This window comes from Aphelocoma coerulescens, chromosome 5 (assembly GCF_041296385.1).
Source record: "Aphelocoma coerulescens isolate FSJ_1873_10779 chromosome 5, UR_Acoe_1.0, whole genome shotgun sequence".
NCBI lineage: Eukaryota > Metazoa > Chordata > Aves > Passeriformes > Corvidae > Aphelocoma > Aphelocoma coerulescens.
This window is the reverse complement of record NC_091019.1, coordinates 63,081,482-63,103,083: the sequence shown is the minus strand read 5'-3', so window position 1 is coordinate 63,103,083 and position 21,602 is coordinate 63,081,482. Positions and strand designations below refer to the sequence as shown.

The 21,602-nt window shown below is 55.5% G+C and overlaps 3 protein-coding genes across 3 annotated transcripts; all 3 read left to right on the top strand.

Moving 5' to 3' along the window:
- The first annotated feature begins 4,293 nt into the window (after positions 1-4,293).
- On the top strand, positions 4,294-6,039 carry LOC138110915 (inositol 1,4,5-trisphosphate receptor-interacting protein-like 1). The gene has a single exon (XM_069016068.1). It carries the CDS (start codon positions 4,294-4,296, stop codon positions 6,037-6,039), a length of 1,746 nt encoding a protein of 581 aa, XP_068872169.1.
- Positions 6,040-10,906: 4,867 nt separating this feature from the next.
- LOC138110914 (inositol 1,4,5-trisphosphate receptor-interacting protein-like 1) lies at positions 10,907-12,601 on the top strand. Its single transcript, XM_069016067.1, has one exon. It carries the CDS (start codon positions 10,907-10,909, stop codon positions 12,599-12,601), a length of 1,695 nt encoding a protein of 564 aa, XP_068872168.1.
- A 4,847-nt stretch (positions 12,602-17,448) lies between these two features.
- Positions 17,449-19,194, top strand: LOC138110913 (inositol 1,4,5-trisphosphate receptor-interacting protein-like 1). Its single transcript, XM_069016066.1, has one exon. The coding sequence runs from the start codon at positions 17,449-17,451 to the stop codon at positions 19,192-19,194; it is 1,746 nt and encodes a 581-aa protein (XP_068872167.1).
- Positions 19,195-21,602: the final 2,408 nt, after the last annotated feature.

Sequence of the window (21,602 nt, the reverse complement as noted above, 5' to 3'; positions counted from 1 at the left end):
GAAAGGACCACCGGTGAGATCATCTTGTCCAGGGCTGCTCCAGCAGGCCCTTCCTGCTGTGCATTGCAAAGCATTGCGTTCGGAGGGCTCTTGACTATCTCCGGCGAGGGAGACTCCACAACCTCTGGGCAATGTGCTCCAGTGCTCGGTCACTGCGCTGAACGCCAGATGTGCTGCAGACTTGCTGGAAGTCAGCGAAGAATTGACGGGGCTGGTTGAGAAAAACAGGAGCTGGGCCTCTCACCTATGTGGCCCCTGGCTCCAGCAAGGCCCAAGTACAGAGTGACGTCCGGAGTGAAGCAGAGGCCTCTCGGCGCCGTGATGTTTCCCTGAGGCCCAGAAGAGCCCCTGCACCTCTCTAGCGCCGTTGGCCTCACTCCCCTTCACTGCACAGAACAAGCTGGGTTACGAATCTGCTCCTTTAAGGAGAAGAGGATGCGTGCAAAGACTCTGGCAGAGGCCCCACGGCCTCTCCTGCTGCCTCAGCAGGTGGAGGGCCACGGGAGGGTTTATTCTACCTCCCTGTATCATTTCCTTTTCCAAAAAAGGTCACACAGATCCACATTGAGCTCCACTTGCGCGTGAACTTCCCACTCCCGAGAACGCGCATGAAGAGAGCACATGCCTTACGTGCATGGCCAAAGTCACCAAACCCCACCGGTAGCATGCAACTGTTCCTGGCCTTTGGGAAGGGCCAAAAATCAGAGTGTAAAAGAAGCAGGAATGTGGGATAGAAAAAGGAAAAAAAAACAGGGAAAAAAAGACCGAGAGGAACAATGGGCGCTGCTTGCCCGCGATCGGTCACGGGACGGTGACTGTCCTTGTCCCCAGAGGGACACCTTTAGGTCAGCATTGGACCAACTCGGTTGGCGCTGACCTGAAACTTTGCATCCATAAAAATCTAGATTTTTATTTCATAGATATAAAGACATAGAGTAGACATATTATATATTATAAAGTTTATTGATAATCATCTATAATAGTAAATATAATAAAACAAAAACATATACCAGTATAAATAATATCAAAGACACAAAATATCTAATTATTACATCATGATAAAAATAATGATCAATATTTTAAAAGGTAATTCTATTTAAACACTAACAATATAGAATTTACAAGATATTGTATATACATATATACAGTATACCTACTTAGTGTCACTATCCCTCATGACACCTATTAATGCTCTATAGTCAGTGCATTTATGAGGGGCAAGCCAGAAACTGGTTTGCTGTTGCTTCAATAAAATGCAATATTGCAGAATCTGGATGGTGCAAGACTTTGTTGATCTCAGCCAGACCCAGAGCATTGGTAAATCTCATGCACTGGGAATGTGGGCTCGTCAAGAGTCTCCTTGAACTCAACCAAACTTACAGGGCTGAAGTGGTTCTCATCAGAAATCAAGGCCAGCTGTCCCCAGGCCCTGTGATCACAGAATCACACAAGGGCTTGGGCTTGGAAGGCTCCTTAAACATCATCTTGTTCCAACCCTGCTGCCGAGGGCAGGGACACCTTCCACTAGGCCAGGTTGCTCCAAGCCCCATCCAAGCTGGCCTGGAACACTGCCAGGGATGGGGCAGCCACAGCTTCTGTGGGCAGCGTGGGCCAGGGCCTCAGCAGCCTCAGAGCCAAGAGGTTCTTCCACATGTCCAGCCTAACCCCTCCCTCTGTCAGCGGGAAGCCTCTGCCCCTGGTGCTGGGCCTGTAGGCCCTTGGAAACAGCCCCTCTGCGGGTTGCTGGTGGGCCTCGTGCGGGGACGGAAAGGCCGCAGGAAGGTGCCCCCGGAGAAGCCCTTGGAGAGCACTGGGGCCACGAGTGGCACCATGAGGGCAGCAAGCAGGGCCTGGCGCGGCTGTCGGGGCGGGAGGGCACAGGGCGCTGAGGCGCTGCCAGCTGGAGCTGGGAGCTCCGGTGTGCGGCCGGCACAGAGCCGTGGGCTCCCGCAGCTCTGCATCCCGCACGGCTGAGGCCGCTGCCCGGGCGCAGCCGGCTGGGGACACGCCGCCAGCCCGGTGCCACCCGCAGGGGCCTTCCTGCTCTGGGGCCAGGCCAGGCCGCAGCATGGGGAGCCCCCCATGGGGCTGCGCCCGGCGAGGGAACGGCTCTGCCCGGGGACAGGGCTCCGGGAGCAGGGCCGGCAGTGCCGGGCACAGCGAGAGGGGGACACACGGCTGCAGTCACAGCCCGGCTGCCCTGGCACAGGCCCCACAGGCAGACAGGACGCGGGGCAGGCAGGAGCCCCCGTCCTCTCCGCGCCCACCTGAACACGGCGACATAAGGGACAGGGGCACCGCCGGCACCGCACGCACCTCCCCAGGGGCACCAGACAGGGGCAATGCTTACACGGCGCGCACCTCTCCCCTGGCACTCTCCCACCTCCCCAGGGGCCCGGACACAACGGGGCTGAGGCTCTGCAAGGGGAACCCAGCCAGAAGGGAGACGGGGCTTCAGCCAGCACGGACGGACGCGTCCTCAAGGAGAAGCCGGCCCACACTCAAGCTCCTTGCGCTGAGTGTTGAAGGGATCAGGAGCACAGGCAGCGTTCTTCTCTAGCCTTCCACTCGTTACTTTCCGATGCATTGGAGTGCGGACAAATTCTTGGAAGCAAGAGCAAACTGGTTATTTGTAACGAGTCAGCTGAGCCGAGCACACACCCCCTCCAACAAAACTGCTGCTTTTCCTACCCTTTCGCAGCCGGGGGAGGTCCCTGTCCCGTTTCCCATGGGACGGCTTCTCAGGAACTTCCATTCTCTAAGCACCGCTTACTTTTCTGTCCCCTCCCCTCTCATCCGCCCTCCTTTTTCGGTCAGCTCTTCAGCCCTGCCCCTCTCCCAGCACTCAGCAACAGCCAACAGATCCACCGGAACAAACCCAAGCCACAGATAACAGCAAACAGAGGACAGAACCAACAACTTTCATTCTTTTACTTAATACCCTTTTTGGCTGCAGCGTAACCTTTGGGTGCAGGGATCCCATCTTCCCCGTCTGGCCTTGCAGCTTAGCAAAACCCACACGGACATGCGGGCACATTCCAGCACTGACTTGCACTCCAAACCTTTCCATTTTCTACAAGGAAAATTCTGATTTTTTCCCTTCTGCTTGGAAGGGCGTGGCTTCCCTTGGTTGATGTATTTGGCAGAAAGGTTCTCCTCACGTGGAAACGCTTCCTGGCAGCCTGAAACTCTCCTGCCCAGCGACAACCCGTTTGGTCCCACTGGATCACAGGAATGCCAGTGCAAAAGCATCACCTTTCTCTCTTCTGCGAGGAGCTGCTTTCACAGCCCAAGCTCCTGACACAGTGCAGGTGGTCCCTGAAGGGAGGTTGTAGCTAGGTGGGGGTCATTCTATTAGCCCAGGGAACAAGCAATGTGAGCAGAGGAAATGACCTCAAGTTGCACCACGGGAGCTTTAGATTGGATCTCTAGGAAATATTCCTTCAATAAAGAGGGTCTCAAGCTTGCAAACAGGCTGCCCAGGGAAATGGCTGAGTCAGCACCTCAGAAAGGTTTAAACGTTGTGTGGATGTGGCATTTGGGGAGCTGGCTGATTGGTGGAGTAGGCAGCGTTAAGTTTGCAGTTGGACTGTGCGATCTTCAGGGTCTTTTTCAACCTCGACAACTCAGAGATTTAAGTGTGGCTGAACCAGTGTGGAGTCAAGGCTTAGACTCAATGATCCTCGAGGGTGCCTTCCAACATGGGTATCTATGAGACTGGCAATGGAGGGCAGCTGATAAGAAAGACAAAGGAAAGACCAAGGGAAGTTCTTAGAAGAAGATTCACTCAAAAGCAGCCTTAAGCAGTTCACCAGGGCCACTCTGAGTGGCTGAGCTGGGCTGGGCACAAAGGGTGGGGCTGGCCTGGCTGTGATGTGCTGTGGCTCCTGTGACATCACGGGCGATGTGTCACAATGGGGGCAGCTATCAAAGGCCCCAGCAGGTAACGCTGGCCCTGTATTGCTTGGGCAAGCGGTGAGTGCACACGTGGCGGGGAGGCTGGGCTGGGGACAAGGGCTGGGGCAGAAACGCTGCACCCGGGGGAGGGTTCTCCACCTGCACAGGGCAGGGACAGCCCCTCACGGGAGAGCCTTGGGCAGGCACGGTGCTGCTGCTGCTGCTGCTGCTGCTGCTGCTGCTGGGGCAGCGGGACAGGCCTTGCTGCCTGCCAGCTGTCTGGGGCCCTGTCCTTCCTGGCCCCAGGCCCCTGTCATTCCCGTCCCTGCTGCCCCCACTGCCGGCTGCCTCCCTCCCCGCCCCACTCAAGGCCTTCTCTCCATCCTCCTGCAGACCATGGGTCCCTTGGTATTGTGGTTCTTGCTCTTGCAAAGCCTAGTCCAGTACCTGCAGCCCGTGGGTGATGGATTGGACGAGGCGATGCGTCTGCGCATGGAAGCACGTGCGATAAGCCAGGAAGTGGAGAAGACTCTTCTGGAATGGGAAGTGGATCAGCTCACCCTGAAGCAGAGGGGAGGGGCCTGGCGAGAGCTGCTCTGGTCTGCCTTGCAACACTGGCAGGTTTGGGCCGTTGCTGGGCTCCTGCTCCTTCTCTCGGCCCTATGGTTTATCTGGAGGGAAAGGAGCCTGAGGAGAGAGGAGCCTGAAGAAGAAAACAATGGTGCAAATGAGGAGGAAGTGAGAAATGTGGATGCAGACGAAGAAGAAGCTGTTGGAAATGAAGAGGAAGTGAGAAATGTGGATGCAAACGAAGAAGAAGCTGTTGGAAATGAAGAGGAAGACAACAATGATGCGAATCGGGAGGAAGACAACAATGATGATGGCAACGTAGAGGAAGTCGGCGGTGGTGCTGCAAACGAAGATGGTGCTGGAAATGAAGTTGTCATTGCGGCTGCAAATGCAGAAAACAACAATAATGATGCACGTGAAGCCGAAGGAGGACAGCGTGATATTGAAGATAACAGAGGAAGGATTTTAATGGAGCGCATACAGTGGCCTGTACAGGACCTGCAGAACGGCTGTGAGTGGACAACTGAACTGATGACCAATTTCACAATTTACTTTGGCCACGTCTTGTCTGGCAGTTTCTACCCGGTCCTGCAACGAGCCATTGGGGTGGGCAGTGCCTTTGAAGGTTGGAGTCCCCGCGAGCAGGATGTTGTGTACCGTGTGCTCGTGCCCATGACTCCTCCCCGAGGGCACACCTTCCACCTGGAGCTGGACACTGAGGGGCAGAGGCACGTGAGGAACTTCCGTGTCCGTGTGCAGCTGGAGTGCACCTGCACGAGGGAGCAGCAGGGTGAGAAGATGCTGTGCTTCCTGCACCACCCCGAGGAGGAGCTGAGGAGGAATCAGGATCCCAGCCTCCTTCACACCCTGTGCACCGGCGCCTACCTCGATGTGCAGAAAACAGCCCGCTGGTTCTACCAGCTGGTGAGAGCCGTCTGGCCAGCTTTGCCTCAGTCGCACGCCTGGCGTTTAGTGCTGCTGCCCTCCAAACGCTCCTGCCAATTCCAGGTGACCAAGGGCAGAGAAAGCTTCCGGATTGAGGTGCTCTTCGGGGTGCGGCAAGGCGACTCGGACGTCTTTGTGAGCAGCCAGCCTAGACAGGCCTGCACCCCAAGCACAACGTGGCCTGAGACCTACGCTGTGGCAGAGGTGAAGTTCTTCAAGTACATTGCCAGGCTGGCCCCCCCTGACAGCTTGCACCTCAAATGCCTGCAGTTCTTCACCCGTCTTCAGCTGGGCTTAGGCATTTCCACCTACACCACAAAGACCATTGTTATGCACCTCCTAAACATCATACCTGTGTCACGGTGGCGCAGGAGAAATTTCGTGAGGCGACTGGTGGATATCAGCGAGAGCCTGCGCTTAAGCGTGGAAGTGAGATGCCTCAACCACTTTATTTTGGGCAACCAGAGGCTCCCTGGGGAGATCAGTTTGCCCCCAGAGGTGCAAATGGCCAGGACGTGCAATCTCTTCCATCACATGGTGATGGATCCGGCTGCCCATTCACAGGCGATGAGCGAGTATATGGACCTGCGAAAGTGGTTAAGAAGAATCCTCAAAAATGATCCTTGAAAGAGGTTTGCCTGCTTGATGCTGTGCTTGTGGGACTGGCAGCTGGCAGCAGAGAACCACCTGATAGTACAGGGGAAAAGAGGGGAGAGTGTGGGATACAGAGAGGGAAGGGAAAGCGCTGTGCAGCAGCACTCTGCCATCGACAGCAGCAGCAGCAGTGTCGTCCCAACAGTCTCCTCAGCACTGCATCCAGTGATGACCAGGTTGGCTATGCGGCTCGGGGAGCACGCAAGAGCAAATACTGCCATTCCTTTTTGTGTTCTCTGGGGTCTGTGTGCAGAATCTAGTCCTCAGGGAGGAGCTGACACAGACCTGAGCGTGCAGAACATGGAGAAGGCACTGCTCAGTCGGCCCTGGGAATTGCTGCCACACCTGTCCTCCAGAGCAAAAGCACGCTCGGGGAGTCCAAGCCGATGAGGCTGAAGAGGCCGTGGCCAGGGGCCTTGTGAGAGAGAGTCCCATTACCACCTGGACTGTGACTGCCCCCAGCTCTGTCTTAGGGTCCATTTTCCCTCTGAGAGCTTCCCCTTGTGCAAAGATGCCGATCTCAGGATCCCAGACGAGTTCCCATTTGAAAGGACCACCGGTGAGATCATCTTGTCCAGGGCTGCTCCAGCAGGCCCTTCCTGCTGTGCATTGCAAAGCATTGCGTTCGGAGGGCTCTTGACTATCTCCGGCGAGGGAGACTCCACAACCTCTGGGCAATGTGCTCCAGTGCTCGGTCACTGCGCTGAACGCCAGATGTGCTGCAGACTTGCTGGAAGTCAGCGAAGAATTGACGGGGCTGGTTGAGAAAAACAGGAGCTGGGCCTCTCACCTATGTGGCCCCTGGCTCCAGCAAGGCCCAAGTACAGAGTGACGTCCGGAGTGAAGCAGAGGCCTCTCGGCGCCGTGATGTTTCCCTGAGGCCCAGAAGAGCCCCGGCACCTCTCTAGCGCCGTTGGCCTCACTCCCCTTCACTGCACAGAACAAGCTGGGTTACGAATCTGCTCCTTTAAGGAGAAGAGGATGCGTGCAAAGACTCTGGCAGAGGCCCCACGGCCTCTCCTGCTGCCTCAGCAGGTGGAGGGCCACGGGAGGGTTTATTCTACCTCCCTGTATCATTTCCTTTTCCAAAAAAGGTCACACAGATCCACATTGAGCTCCTCTTGCGCGTGAACTTCCCACTCCCGAGAACGCGCATGAAGAGAGCACATGCCTTACGTGCATGGCCAAAGTCACCAAACCCCACCGGTAGCATGCAACTGTTCCTGGCCTTTGGGAAGGGCCAAAAATCAGAGTGTAAAAGAAGCAGGAATGTGGGATAGAAAAAGGAAAAAAAAAACAGGGAAAAAAAGACCGAGAGGAACAATGGGCGCTGCTTGCCCGCGATCGGTCACGGGACGGTGACTGTCCTTGTCCCCAGAGGGACACCTTTAGGTCAGCATTGGACCAACTCGGTTGGCGCTGACCTGAAACTTTGCATCCATAAAAATCTAGATTTTTATTTCATAGATATAAAGACATAGAGTAGACATATTATATATTATAAAGTTTATTGATAATCATCTATAATAGTAAATATAATAAAACAAAAACATATACCAGTATAAATAATATCAAAGACACAAAATATCTAATTATTACATCATGATAAAAATAATGATCAATATTTTAAAAGGTAATTCTATTTAAACACTAACAATATAGAATTTACAAGATATTGTATATACATATATACAGTATACCTACTTAGTGTCACTATCCCTCGTGACACCTATTAATGCTCTATAGTCAGTGCATTTATGAGGGGCAAGCCAGAAACTGGTTTGCTGTTGCTTCAATAAAATGCAATATTGCAGAATCTGGATGGTGCAAGACTTTGTTGATCTCAGCCAGACCCAGAGCATTGGTAAATCTCATGCACTGGGAATGTGGGCTCGTCAAGAGTCTCCTTGAACTCAACCAAACTTACAGGGCTGAAGTGGTTCTCATCAGAAATCAAGGCCAGCTGTCCCCAGGCCCTGTGATCACAGAATCACACAAGGGCTTGGGCTTGGAAGGCTCCTTAAACATCATCTTGTTCCAACCCTGCTGCCGAGGGCAGGGACACCTTCCACTAGGCCAGGTTGCTCCAAGCCCCATCCAAGCTGGCCTGGAACACTGCCAGGGATGGGGCAGCCACAGCTTCTGTGGGCAGCGTGGGCCAGGGCCTCAGCAGCCTCAGAGCCAAGAGGTTCTTCCACATGTCCAGCCTAACCCCTCCCTCTGTCAGCGGGAAGCCTCTGCCCCTGGTGCTGGGCCTGTAGGCCCTTGGAAACAGCCCCTCTGCGGGTTGCTGGTGGGCCTCGTGCGGGGACGGAAAGGCCGCAGGAAGGTGCCCCCGGAGAAGCCCTTGGAGAGCACTGGGGCCACGAGTGGCACCATGAGGGCAGCAAGCAGGGCCTGGTGCGGCTGTCGGGGCGGGAGGGCACAGGGCGCTGAGGCGCTGCCAGCTGGAGCTGGGAGCTCCGGTGTGCGGCCGGCACAGAGCCGTGGGCTCCCGCAGCTCTGCATCCCGCACGGCTGAGGCCGCTGCCCGGGCGCAGCCGGCTGGGGACACGCCGCCAGCCCGGTGCCACCCGCAGGGGCCTTCCTGCTCTGGGGCCAGGCCAGGCCGCAGCATGGGGAGCCCCCCATGGGGCTGCGCCCGGCGAGGGAACGGCTCTGCCCGGGGACAGGGCTCCGGGAGCAGGGCCGGCAGTGCCGGGCACAGCGAGAGGGGGACACACGGCTGCAGTCACAGCCCGGCTGCCCTGGCACAGGCCCCACAGGCAGACAGGACGCGGGGCAGGCAGGAGCCCCCGTCCTCTCCGCGCCCACCTGAACACGGCGACATAAGGGACAGGGGCACCGCCGGCACCGCACGCACCTCCCCAGGGGCACCAGACAGGGGCAATGCTTACACGGCGCGCACCTCTCCCCTGGCACTCTCCCACCTCCCCAGGGGCCCGGACACAACGGGGCTGAGGCTCTGCAAGGGGAACCCAGCCAGAAGGGAGACGGGGCTTCAGCCAGCACGGACGGACGCGTCCTCAAGGAGAAGCCGGCCCACACTCAAGCTCCTTGCGCTGAGTGTTGAAGGGATCAGGAGCACAGGCAGCGTTCTTCTCTAGCCTTCCACTCGTTACTTTCCGATGCATTGGAGTGCGGACAAATTCTTGGAAGCAAGAGCAAACTGGTTATTTGTAACGAGTCAGCTGAGCCGAGCACACACCCCCTCCAACAAAACTGCTGCTTTTCCTACCCTTTCGCAGCCGGGGGAGGTCCCTGTCCCGTTTCCCATGGGACGGCTTCTCAGGAACTTCCATTCTCTAAGCACCGCTTACTTTTCTGTCCCCTCCCCTCTCATCCGCCCTCCTTTTTCGGTCAGCTCTTCAGCCCTGCCCCTCTCCCAGCACTCAGCAACAGCCAACAGATCCACCGGAACAAACCCAAGCCACAGATAACAGCAAACAGAGGACAGAACCAACAACTTTCATTCTTTTACTTAATACCCTTTTTGGCTGCAGCGTAACCTTTGGGTGCAGGGATCCCATCTTCCCCGTCTGGCCTTGCAGCTTAGCAAAACCCACACGGACATGCGGGCACATTCCAGCACTGACTTGCACTCCAAACCTTTCCATTTTCTACAAGGAAAATTCTGATTTTTTCCCTTCTGCTTGGAAGGGCGTGGCTTCCCTTGGTTGATGTATTTGGCAGAAAGGTTCTCCTCACGTGGAAACGCTTCCTGGCAGCCTGAAACTCTCCTGCCCAGCGACAACCCGTTTGGTCCCACTGGATCACAGGAATGCCAGTGCAAAAGCATCACCTTCCTCTCTTCTGCGAGGAGCTGCTTTCACAGCCCAAGCTCCTGACACAGTGCAGGTGGTCCCTGAAGGGAGGTTGTAGCTAGGTGGGGGTCATTCTATTAGCCCAGGGAACAAGCAATGTGAGCAGAGGAAATGACCTCAAGTTGCACCACGGGAGCTTTAGATTGGATCTCTAGGAAATATTCCTTCAATAAAGAGGGTCTCAAGCTTGCAAACAGGCTGCCCAGGGAAATGGCTGAGTCAGCACCTCAGAAAGGTTTAAACGTTGTGTGGATGTGGCATTTGGGGAGTTGGCTGATTGGTGGAGTAGGCAGCATTAAGTTTGCAGTTGGACTGTGCGATCTTCAGGGTCTTTTTCAACCTCGACAACTCAGAGATTTAAGTGTGGCTGAACCAGTGTGGAGTCAAGGCTTAGACTCAATGATCCTCGAGGGTGCCTTCCAACATGGGTATCTATGAGACTGGCAGTGGAGGGCAGCTGATAAGAAAGACAAAGGAAAGACCAAGGGAAGTTCTTAGAAGAAGATTCACTCAAAAGCAGCCTTAAGCAGTTCACCAGGGCCACTCTGAGTGGCTGAGCTGGGCTGGGCACAAAGGGTGGGGCTGGCCTGGCTGTGATGTGCTGTGGCTCCTGTGACATCACGGGCGATGTGTCACAATGGGGGCAGCTATCAAAGGCCCCAGCAGGTAACGCTGGCCCTGTATTGCTTGGGCAAGCGGTGAGTGCACACGTGGCGGGGAGGCTGGGCTGGGGACAAGGGCTGGGGCAGAAACGCTGCACCCGGGGGAGGGTTCTCCGCCTGCACAGGGCAGGGACAGCCCCTCACGGGAGAGCCTTGGGCAGGCACGGTGCTGCTGCTGCTGCTGCTGCTGCTGCTGCTGCTGGGGCAGCGGGACAGGCCTTGCTGCCTGCCAGCTGTCTGGGGCCCTGTCCTTCCTGGCCCCAGGCCCCTGTCATTCCCGTCCCTGCTGCCCCCACTGCCGGCTGCCTCCCTCCCCGCCCCACTCAAGGCCTTCTCTCCATCCTCCTGCAGACCATGGGTCCCTTGGTATTGTGGTTCTTGCTCTTGCAAAGCCTAGTCCAGTACCTGCAGCCCGTGGGTGATGGATTGGACGAGGCGATGCGTCTGCGCATGGAAGCACGTGCGATAAGCCAGGAAGTGGAGAAGACTCTTCTGGAATGGGAAGTGGATCAGCTCACCCTGAAGCAGAGGGGAGGGGCCTGGCGAGAGCTGCTCTGGTCTGCCTTGCAACACTGGCAGGTTTGGGCCGTTGCTGGGCTCCTGCTCCTTCTCTCGGCCCTATGGTTTATCTGGAGGGAAAGGAGCCTGAGGAGAGAGGAGCCTGAAGAAGAAAACAATGGTGCAAATGAGGAGGAAGTGAGAAATGTGGATGCAAATGAAGAAGAAGCTGTTGGAAATGAAGAGGAAGACAACAATGATGCGAATCGGGAGGAAGACAACAATGATGATGGCAACGTAGAGGAAGTCGGCGGTGGTGCTGCAAACGAAGATGGTGCTGGAAATGAAGTTGTCATTGCGGCTGCAAATGCAGAAAACAACAATAATGATGCACGTGAAGCCGAAGGAGGACAGCGTGATATTGAAGATAACAGAGGAAGGATTTTAATGGAGCGCATACAGTGGCCTGTACAGGACCTGCAGAACGGCTGTGAGTGGACAACTGAACTGATGACCAATTTCACAATTTACTTTGGCCACGTCTTGTCTGGCAGTTTCTACCCGGTCCTGCAACGAGCCATTGGGGTGGGCAGTGCCTTTGAAGGTTGGAGTCCCCGCGAGCAGGATGTTGTGTACCGCGTGCTCGTGCCCATGACTCCTCCCCGAGGGCACACCTTCCACCTGGAGCTGGACACTGAGGGGCAGAGGCACGTGAGGAACTTCCGTGTCCGTGTGCAGCTGGAGTGCACCTGCACGAGGGAGCAGCAGGGTGAGAAGATGCTGTGCTTCCTGCACCACCCCGAGGAGGAGCTGAGGAGGAATCAGGATCCCAGCCTCCTTCACACCCTGTGCACCGGCGCCTACCTCGATGTGCAGAAAACAGCCCGCTGGTTCTACCAGCTGGTGAGAGCCGTCTGGCCAGCTTTGCCTCAGTCGCACGCCTGGCGTTTAGTGCTGCTGCCCTCCAAACGCTCCTGCCAATTCCAGGTGACCAAGGGCAGAGAAAGCTTCCGGATTGAGGTGCTCTTCGGGGTGCGGCAAGGCGACTCGGACGTCTTTGTGAGCAGCCAGCCTAGACAGGCCTGCACCCCAAGCACAACGTGGCCTGAGACCTACGCTGTGGCAGAGGTGAAGTTCTTCAAGTACATTGCCAGGCTGGCCCCCCCTGACAGCTTGCACCTCAAATGCCTGCAGTTCTTCACCCGTCTTCAGCTGGGCTTAGGCATTTCCACCTACACCACAAAGACCATTGTTATGCACCTCCTGAACATCACACCTGTGTCACGGTGGCGCAGGAGAGATTTCGTGAGGCGACTGGTGGATATCAGCGAGAGCCTGCGCTTAAGCGTGGAAGTGAGATGCCTCAACCACTTTATTTTGGGCAACCAGAGGCTCCCTGGGGAGATCAGTTTGCCCCCAGAGGTGCAAATGGCCAGGACGTGCAATCTCTTCCATCACATGGTGATGGATCCGGCTGCCCATTCACAGGCGATGAGCGAGTATATGGACCTGCGAAAGTGGTTAAGAAGAATCCTCAAAAATGATCCTTGAAAGAGGTTTGCCTGCTTGATGCTGTGCTTGTGGGACTGGCAGCTGGCAGCAGAGAACCACCTGATAGTACAGGGGAAAAGAGGGGAGAGTGTGGGATACAGAGAGGGAAGGGAAAGCGCTGTGCAGCAGCACTCTGCCATCGACAGCAGCAGCAGCAGTGTCGTCCCAACAGTCTCCTCAGCACTGCATCCAGTGATGACCAGGTTGGCTACGCGGCTCGGGGAGCACGCAAGAGCAAATACTGCCATTCCTTTTTGTGTTCTCTGGGGTCTGTGTGCAGAATCTAGTCCTCAGGGAGGAGCTGACACAGACCTGAGCGTGCAGAACATGGAGAAGGCACTGCTCAATCGGCCCTGGGAATTGCTGCCACACCTGTCCTCCAGAGCAAAAGCACGCTCGGGGAGTCCAAGCCGATGAGGCTGAAGAGGCCGTGGCCAGGGGCCTTGTGAGAGAGAGTCCCATTACCACCTGGACTGTGACTGCCCCCAGCTCTGTCTTAGGGTCCATTTTCCCTCTGAGAGCTTCCCCTTGTGCAAAGATGCCGATCTCAGGATCCCAGACGAGTTCCCATTTGAAAGGACCACCGGTGAGATCATCTTGTCCAGGGCTGCTCCAGCAGGCCCTTCCTGCTGTGCATTGCAAAGCATTGCGTTCGGAGGGCTCTTGACTATCTCCGGCGAGGGAGACTCCACAACCTCTGGGCAATGTGCTCCAGTGCTCGGTCACTGCGCTGAAGGCCAGATGTGCTGCAGACTTGCTGGAAGTCAGCGAAGAATTGACGGGGCTGGTTGAGAAAAACAGGAGCTGGGCCTCTCACCTATGTGGCCCCTGGCTCCAGCAAGGCCCAAGTACAGAGTGACGTCCGGAGTGAAGCAGAGGCCTCTCGGCGCCGTGATGTTTCCCTGAGGCCCAGAAGAGCCCCTGCACCTCTCTAGCGCCGTTGGCCTCACTCCCCTTCACTGCACAGAACAAGCTGGGTTACGAATCTGCTCCTTTAAGGAGAAGAGGATGTGTTCAAAGACTCTGGCAGAGGCCCCACGGCCTCTCCTGCTGCCTCAGCAGGTGGAGGGCCATGCGAGGGTTTATTCTACCTCCCTGTATCATTTTCTTTTCCAAAAAAGGTCACACAGATCCACATTGAGCTCCACTTGCGCGTGAACTTCCCACTCCCGAGAACGCGCATGAAGAGAGCACATGCCTGACGTGCATGGCCAAAGTCACCAAACCCCACCGGTAGCATGCAACTGTTCCTGGCCTTTGGGAAGGGCCAAAAATCAGAGTGTAAAAGAAGCAGGAATGTGGGATAGAAAAAGGAAAAAAAAACAGGGAAAAAAAGACCGAGAGGAACAATGGGCGCTGCTTGCCCGCAATCGGTCACGGGACGGTGACTGTCCTTGTCCCCAGAGGGACACCTTTAGGTCAGCATTGGACCAACTCGGTTGGCGCTGACCTGAAACTTTGCATCCATAAAAATCTAGATTTTTATTTCATAGATATAAAGACATAGAGTAGACATATTATATAAGTTTATTGATAATCATCTATAATAGTAAATATAATAAAACAAAAACATATACCAGTATAAATAATATCAAAGACACAAAATATCTAATTATTACATCATGATAAAAATAATGATCAATATTTTAAAAGGTAATTCTATTTAAACACTAACAATATAGAATTTACAAGATATTGTATATACATATATACAGTATACCTACTTAGTGTCACTATTCCTTGTGACACCTATTAATGCTCTATAGTCAGTGCATTTATGAGGGGCAAGCCAGAAACTGGTTTGCTGTTGCTTCAATAAAATGCAATATTGCAGAATCTGGATGGTGCAAGACTTTGTTGATCTCAGCCAGACCCAGAGCCTTGGTAAATCTCATGCACTGGGAATGTGGGCTCGTCAAGAGTCTCCTTGAACTCAACCAAACTTACAGGGCTGAAGTGGTTCTCATCAGAAATCAAGGCCAGCTGGCCCCAGGCCCTGTGATCACAGAATCACACAAGGGCTTGGGCTTGGAAGGCTCCTTAAACATCATCTTGTTCCAACCCTGCTGCCGAGGGCAGGGACACCTTCCACTAGGCCAGGTTGCTCCAAGCCCCATCCAAGCTGGCCTGGAACACTGCCAGGGATGGGGCAGCCACAGCTTCTGTGGGCAGCGTGGGCCAGGGCCTCAGCAGCCTCAGAGCCAAGAGGTTCTTCCACATGTCCAGCCTAACCCCTCCCTCTGTCAGCGGGAAGCCTCTGCCCCTGGTGCTGGGCCTGCAGGCCCTTGGAAACAGCCCCTCTGCGGGTTGCTGGTGGGCCTCGTGCGGGGACGGAAAGGCCGCAGGAAGGTGCCCCCGGAGAAGCCCTTGGAGAGCACTGGGGCCACGAGTGGCACCATGAGGGCAGCAAGCAGGGCCTGGCGCGGCTGTCGGGGCGGGAGGGCACAGGGCGCTGAGGCGCTGCCAGCTGGAGCTGGGAGCTCCGGTGTGCGGCCGGCACAGAGCCGTGGGCTCCCGCAGCTCTGCATCCCGCACGGCTGAGGCCGCTGCCCGGGCGCAGCCGGCTGGGGACACGCCGCCAGCCCGGTGCCACCCGCAGGGGCCTTCCTGCTCTGGGGCCAGGCCAGGCCGCAGCATGGGGAGCCCCCCATGGGGCTGCGCCCGGCGAGGGAACGGCTCTGCCCGGGGACAGGGCTCCGGGAGCAGGGCCGGCAGTGCCGGGCACAGCGAGAGGGGGACACACGGCTGCAGTCACAGCCCGGCTGCCCTGGCACAGGCCCCACAGGCAGACAGGACGCGGGGCAGGCAGGAGCCCCCGTCCTCTCCGCGCCCACCTGAACACGGCGACATAAGGGACAGGGGCACCGCCGGCACCGCACGCACCTCCCCAGGGGCACCAGACAGGGGCAATGCTTACACGGCGCGCACCTCTCCCCTGGCACTCTCCCACCTCCCCAGGGGCCCGGACACAACGGGGCTGAGGCTCTGCAAGGGGAACCCAGCCAGAAGGGAGACGGGGCTTCAGCCAGCACGGACGGACGCGTCCTCAAGGAGAAGCCGGCCCACACTCAAGCTCCTTGCGCTGAGTGTTGAAGGGATCAGGAGCACAGGCAGCGTTCTTCTCTAGCCTTCCACTCGTTACTTTCCGATGCATTGGAGTGCGGACAAATTCTTGGAAGCAAGAGCAAACTGGTTATTTGTAACGAGTCAGCTGAGCCGAGCACACACCCCCTCCAACAAAACTGCTGCTTTTCCTACCCTTTCGCAGCCGGGGGAGGTCCCTGTCCTGTTTCCCATGGGACGGCTTCTCAGGAACTTCCATTCTCTAAGCACCGCTTACTTTTCTGTCCCCTCCCCTCTCATCCGCCCTCCTTTTTCGGTCAGCTCTTCAGCCCTGCCCCTCTCCCAGCACTCAGCAACAGCCAACAGATCCACCGGAACAAACCCAAGCCACAGATAACAGCAAACAGAGGACAGAACCAACAACTTTCATTCTTTTACTTAATACCCTTTTTGGCTGCAGCGTAACCTTTGGGTGCAGGGATCCCATCTTCCCCGTCTGGCCTTGCAGCTTAGCAAAACCCACACGGACATGCGGGCACATTCCAGCACTGACTTGCACTCCAAACCTTTCCATTTTCTACAAGGAAAATTCTGATTTTTTTCCTTCTGCTTGGAAGGGCGTGGCTTCCCTTGGTTGATGTATTTGGCAGAAAGGTTCTCCTCACGTGGAAACGCTTCCTGGCAGCCTGAAACTCTCCTGCCCAGCGACAACCCGTTTGGTCCCACTGGATCACAGGAATGCCAGTGCAAAAGCATCACCTTCCTCTCTTCTGCGAGGAGCTGCTTTCACAGCCCAAGCTCCTGACACAGTGCAGGTGGTCCCTGAAGGGAGGTTGTAGCTAGGTGGGGGTCATTCTATTAGCCCAGGGAACAAGCAATGTGAGCAGAGGAAATGACCTCAAGTTGCACCACGGGAGCTTTAGATTGGATCTCTAGGAAATATTCCTTCAATAAAGAGGGTCTCAAGCTTGCAAACAGGCTGCCCAGGGAAATGGCTGAGTCAGCACCTCAGAAAGGTTTAAACGTTGTGTGGATGTGGCATTTGGGGAGCTGGCTGATTGGTGGAGTAGGCAGCGTTAAGTTTGCAGTTGGACTGTGCGATCTTCAGGGTCTTTTTCAACCTCGACAACTCAGAGATTTAAGTGTGGCTGAACCAGTGTGGAGTCAAGGCTTAGACTCGAGGGTGCCTTCCAACATGGGTATCTATGAGACTGGCAATGGAGGGCAGCTGATAAGAAAGACAAAGGAAAGACCAAGGGAAGTTCTTAGAAGAAGATTCACTCAAAAGCAGCCTTAAGCAGTTCACCAGGGCCACTCTGAGGGGCTGAGCTGGGCTGGGCACAAAGGGTGGGGCTGGCCTGGCTGTGATGTGCTGTGGCTCCTGTGACATCACGGGCGATGTGTCACAATGGGGGCAGCTATCAAAGGCCCCAGCAGGTAACGCTGGCCCTGTATTGCTTGGGCAAGCGGTGAGTGCACACGTGGCGGGGAGGCTGGGCTGGGGACAAGGGCTGGGGCAGAAACGCTGCACCCGGGGGAGGGTTCTCCGCCTGCACAGGGCAGGGACAGCCCCTCACGGGAGAGCCTTGGGCAGGCACGGTGCTGCTGCTGCTGCTGCTGCTGCTGCTGCTGGGGCAGCGGGACAGGCCTTGCTGCCTGCCAGCTGTCTGGGGCCCTGTCCTTCCTGGCCCCAGGCCCCTGTCATTCCCGTCCCTGCTGCCCCCACTGCCGGCTGCCTCCCTCCCCACCCCACTCAAGGCCTTCTCTCCATCCTCCTGCAGACCATGGGTCCCTTGGTATTGTGGTTCTTGCTCTTGCAAAGCCTAGTCCAGTACCTGCAGCCCGTGGGTGATGGATTGGACGAGGCGATGCGTCTGCGCATGGAAGCACGTGCGATAAGCCAGGAAGTGGAGAAGACTCTTCTGGAATGGGAAGTGGATCAGCTCACCCTGAAGCAGAGGGGAGGGGCCTGGCGAGAGCTGCTCTGGTCTGCCTTGCAACACTGGCAGGTTTGGGCCGTTGCTGGGCTCCTGCTCCTTCTCTCGGCCCTATGGTTTATCTGGAGGGAAAGGAGCCTGAGGAGAGAGGAGCCTGAAGAAGAAAATAATGGTGCAAATGAGGAGGAAGTGAGAAATGTGGATGCAAATGAAGAAGAAGCTGTTGGAAATGAAGAGGAAGTGAGAAATGTGGATGCAAACGAAGAAGAAGCTGTTGGAAATGAAGAGGAAGACAACAATGATGCGAATCGGGAGGAAGACAACAATGATGATGGCAACGTAGAGGAAGTCGGCGGTGGTGCTGCAAACGAAGATGGTGCTGGAAATGAAGTTGTCATTGCGGCTGCAAATGCAGAAAACAACAATAATGATGCACGTGAAGCCGAAGGAGGACAGCGTGATATTGAAGATAACAGAGGAAGGATTTTAATGGAGCGCATACAGTGGCCTGTACAGGACCTGCAGAATGGCTGTGAGTGGACAACTGAACTGATGACCAATTTCACAATTTACTTTGGCCACGTCTTGTCTGGCAGTTTCTACCCGGTCCTGCAACGAGCCATTGGGGTGGGCAGTGCCTTTGAAGGTTGGAGTCCCCGCGAGCAGGATGTTGTGTACCGCGTGCTCGTGCCCATGACTCCTCCCCGAGGGCACACCTTCCACCTGGAGCTGGACACTGAGGGGCAGAGGCACGTGAGGAACTTCCGTGTCCGTGTGCAGCTGGAGTGCACCTGCACGAGGGAGCAGCAGGGTGAGAAGATGCTGTGCTTCCTGCACCACCCCGAGGAGGAGCTGAGGAGGAATCAGGATCCCAGCCTCCTTCACACCCTGTGCACCGGCGCCTACCTCGATGTGCAGAAAACAGCCCGCTGGTTCTACCAGCTGGTGAGAGCCGTCTGGCCAGCTTTGCCTCAGTCGCACGCCTGGCGTTTAGTGCTGCTGCCCTCCAAACGCTCCTGCCAATTCCAGGTGACCAAGGGCAGAGAAAGCTTCCGGATTGAGGTGCTCTTCGGGGTGCGGCAAGGCGACTCGGACGTCTTTGTGAGCAGCCAGCCTAGACAGGCCTGCACCCCAAGCACAACGTGGCCTGAGACCTACGCTGTGGCAGAGGTGAAGTTCTTCAAGTACATTGCCAGGCTGGCCCCCCCTGACAGCTTGCACCTCAAATGCCTGCAGTTCTTCACCCGTCTTCAGCTGGGCTTAGGCATTTCCACCTACACCACAAAGACCATTGTTATGCACCTCCTGAACATCACACCTGTGTCACGGTGGCGCAGGAGAAATTTCGTGAGGCGACTGGTGGATATCAGCGAGAGCCTGCGCTTAAGCGTGGAAGTGAGATGCCTCAACCACTTTATTTTGGGCAACCAGAGGCTCCCTGGGGAGATCAGTTTGCCCCCAGAGGTGCAAATGGCCAGGACGTGCAATCTCTTCCATCACATGGTGATGGATCCGGCTGCCCATTCACAGGCGATGAGCGAGTATATGGACCTGCGAAAGTGGTTAAGAAGAATCCTCAAAAATGATCCTTGAAAGAGGTTTGCCTGCTTGATGCTGTGCTTGTGGGACTGGCAGCTGGCAGCAGAGAACCACCTGATAGTACAGGGGAAAAGAGGGGAGAGTGTGGGATACAGAGAGGGAAGGGAAAGCGCTGTGCAGCAGCACTCTGCCATCGACAGCAGCAGCAGCAGTGTCGTCCCAACAGTCTCCTCAGCACTGCATCCAGTGATGACCAGGTTGGCTACGCGGCTCGGGGAGCACGCAAGAGCAAATACTGCCATTCCTTTTTGTGTTCTCTGGGGTCTGTGTGCAGAATCTAGTCCTCAGGGAGGAGCTGACACAGACCTGAGCGTGCAGAACATGGAGAAGGCACTGCTCAATCGGCCCTGGGAATTGCTGCCACACCTGTCCTCCAGAGCAAAAGCACGCTCGGGGAGTCCAAGCCGATGAGGCTGAAGAGGCCGTGGCCAGGGGCCTTGTGAGAGAGAGTCCCATTACCACCTGGACTGTGACTGCCCCCAGCTCTGTCTTAGGGTCCATTTTCCCTCTGAGAGCTTCCCCTTGTGCAAAGATGCCGATCTCAGGATCCCAGACGAGTTCCCATTTGAAAGGACCACCGGTGAGATCATCTTGTCCAGGGCTGCTCCAGCAGGCCCTTCCTGCTGTGCATTGCAAAGCATTGCGTTCGGAGGGCTCTTGACTATCTCCGGCGAGGGAGACTCCACAACCTCTGGGCAATGTGCTCCAGTGCTCGGTCACTGCGCTGAACGCCAGATGTGCTGCAGACTTGCTGGAAGTCAGCGAAGAATTGACGGGGCTGGTTGAGAAAAACAGGAGCTGGGCCTCTCACCTATGTGGCCCCTGGCTCCAGCAAGGCCCAAGTACAGAGTGACGTCCGGAGTGAAGCAGAGGCCTCTCGGCGCCGTGATGTTTCCCTGAGGCCCAGAAGAGCCCCTGCACCTCTCTAGCGCCGTTGGCCTCACTCCCCTTCACTGCACAGAACAAGCTGGGTTACGAATCTGCTCCTTTAAGGAGAAGAGGATGCGTGCAAAGACTCTGGCAGAGGCCCCACGGCCTCTCCTGCTGCCTCAGCAGGTGGAGGGCCACGGGAGGGTTTATTCTACCTCCCTGTATCATTTCCTTTTCCAAAAAAGGTCACACAGATCCACATTGAGCTCCACTTGCGCGTGAACTTCCCACTCCCGAGAACGCGCATGAAGAGAGCACATGCCTTACGTGCATGGCCAAAGTCACCAAACCCCACCGGTAGCATGCAACTGTTCCTGGCCTTTGGGAAGGGCCAAAAATCAGAGTGTAAAAGAAGCAGGAATGTGGGATAGAAAAAGGAAAAAAAAACAGGGAAAAAAAGACCGAGAGGAACAATGGGCGCTGCTTGCCCGCGATCGGTCACGGGACGGTGACTGTCCTTGTCCCCAGAGGGACACCTTTAGGTCAGCATTGGACCAACTCGGTTGGCGCTGACCTGAAACTTTGCATCCATAAAAATCTAGATTTTTATTTCATAGATATAAAGACATAGAGTAGACATATTATATATTATAAAGTTTATTGATAATCATCTATAATAGTAAATATAATAAAACAAAAACATATACCAGTATAAATAATATCAAAGACACAAAATATCTAATTATTACATCATGATAAAAATAATGATCAATATTTTAAAAGGTAATTCTATTTAAACACTAACAATATAGAATTTACAAGATATTGTATATACATATATACAGTATACCTACTTAGTGTCACTATCCCTCGTGACACCTATTAATGCTCTATAGTCAGTGCATTTATGAGGGGCAAGCCAGAAACTGGTTTGCTGTTGCTTCAATAAAATGCAATATTGCAGAATCTGGATGGTGCAAGACTTTGTTGATCTCAGCCAGACCCAGAGCATTGGTAAATCTCATGCACTGGGAATGTGGGCTCGTCAAGAGTCTCCTTGAACTCAACCAAACTTACAGGGCTGAAGTGGTTCTCATCAGAAATCAAGGCCAGCTGTCCCCAGGCCCTGTGATCACAGAATCACACAAGGGCTTGGGCTTGGAAGGCTCCTTAAACATCATCTTGTTCCAACCCTGCTGCCGAGGGCAGGGACACCTTCCACTAGGCCAGGTTGCTCCAAGCCCCATCCAAGCTGGCCTGGAACACTGCCAGGGATGGGGCAGCCACAGCTTCTGTGGGCAGCGTGGGCCAGGGCCTCAGCAGCCTCAGAGCCAAGAGGTTCTTCCACATGTCCAGCCTAACCCGTCCCTCTGTCAGCGGGAAGCCTCTGCCCCTGGTGCTGGGCCTGCAGGCCCTTGGAAACAGCCCCTCTGCGGGTTGCTGGTGGGCCTCGTGCGGGGACGGAAAGGCCGCAGGAAGGTGCCCCCGGAGAAGCCCTTGGAGAGCACTGGGGCCACGAGTGGCACCATGAG

Excerpts from the sequence above, each read along its gene's own strand:
- LOC138110913 (XM_069016066.1), top strand. The coding sequence starts at position 17,449 with ATGGGTCCCTTGGTATTGTGGTTCTTGCTCTTGCAAAGCCTAGTCCAG.
- LOC138110914 (XM_069016067.1), top strand. The coding sequence starts at position 10,907 with ATGGGTCCCTTGGTATTGTGGTTCTTGCTCTTGCAAAGCCTAGTCCAG.
- LOC138110915 (XM_069016068.1), top strand. The coding sequence starts at position 4,294 with ATGGGTCCCTTGGTATTGTGGTTCTTGCTCTTGCAAAGCCTAGTCCAG.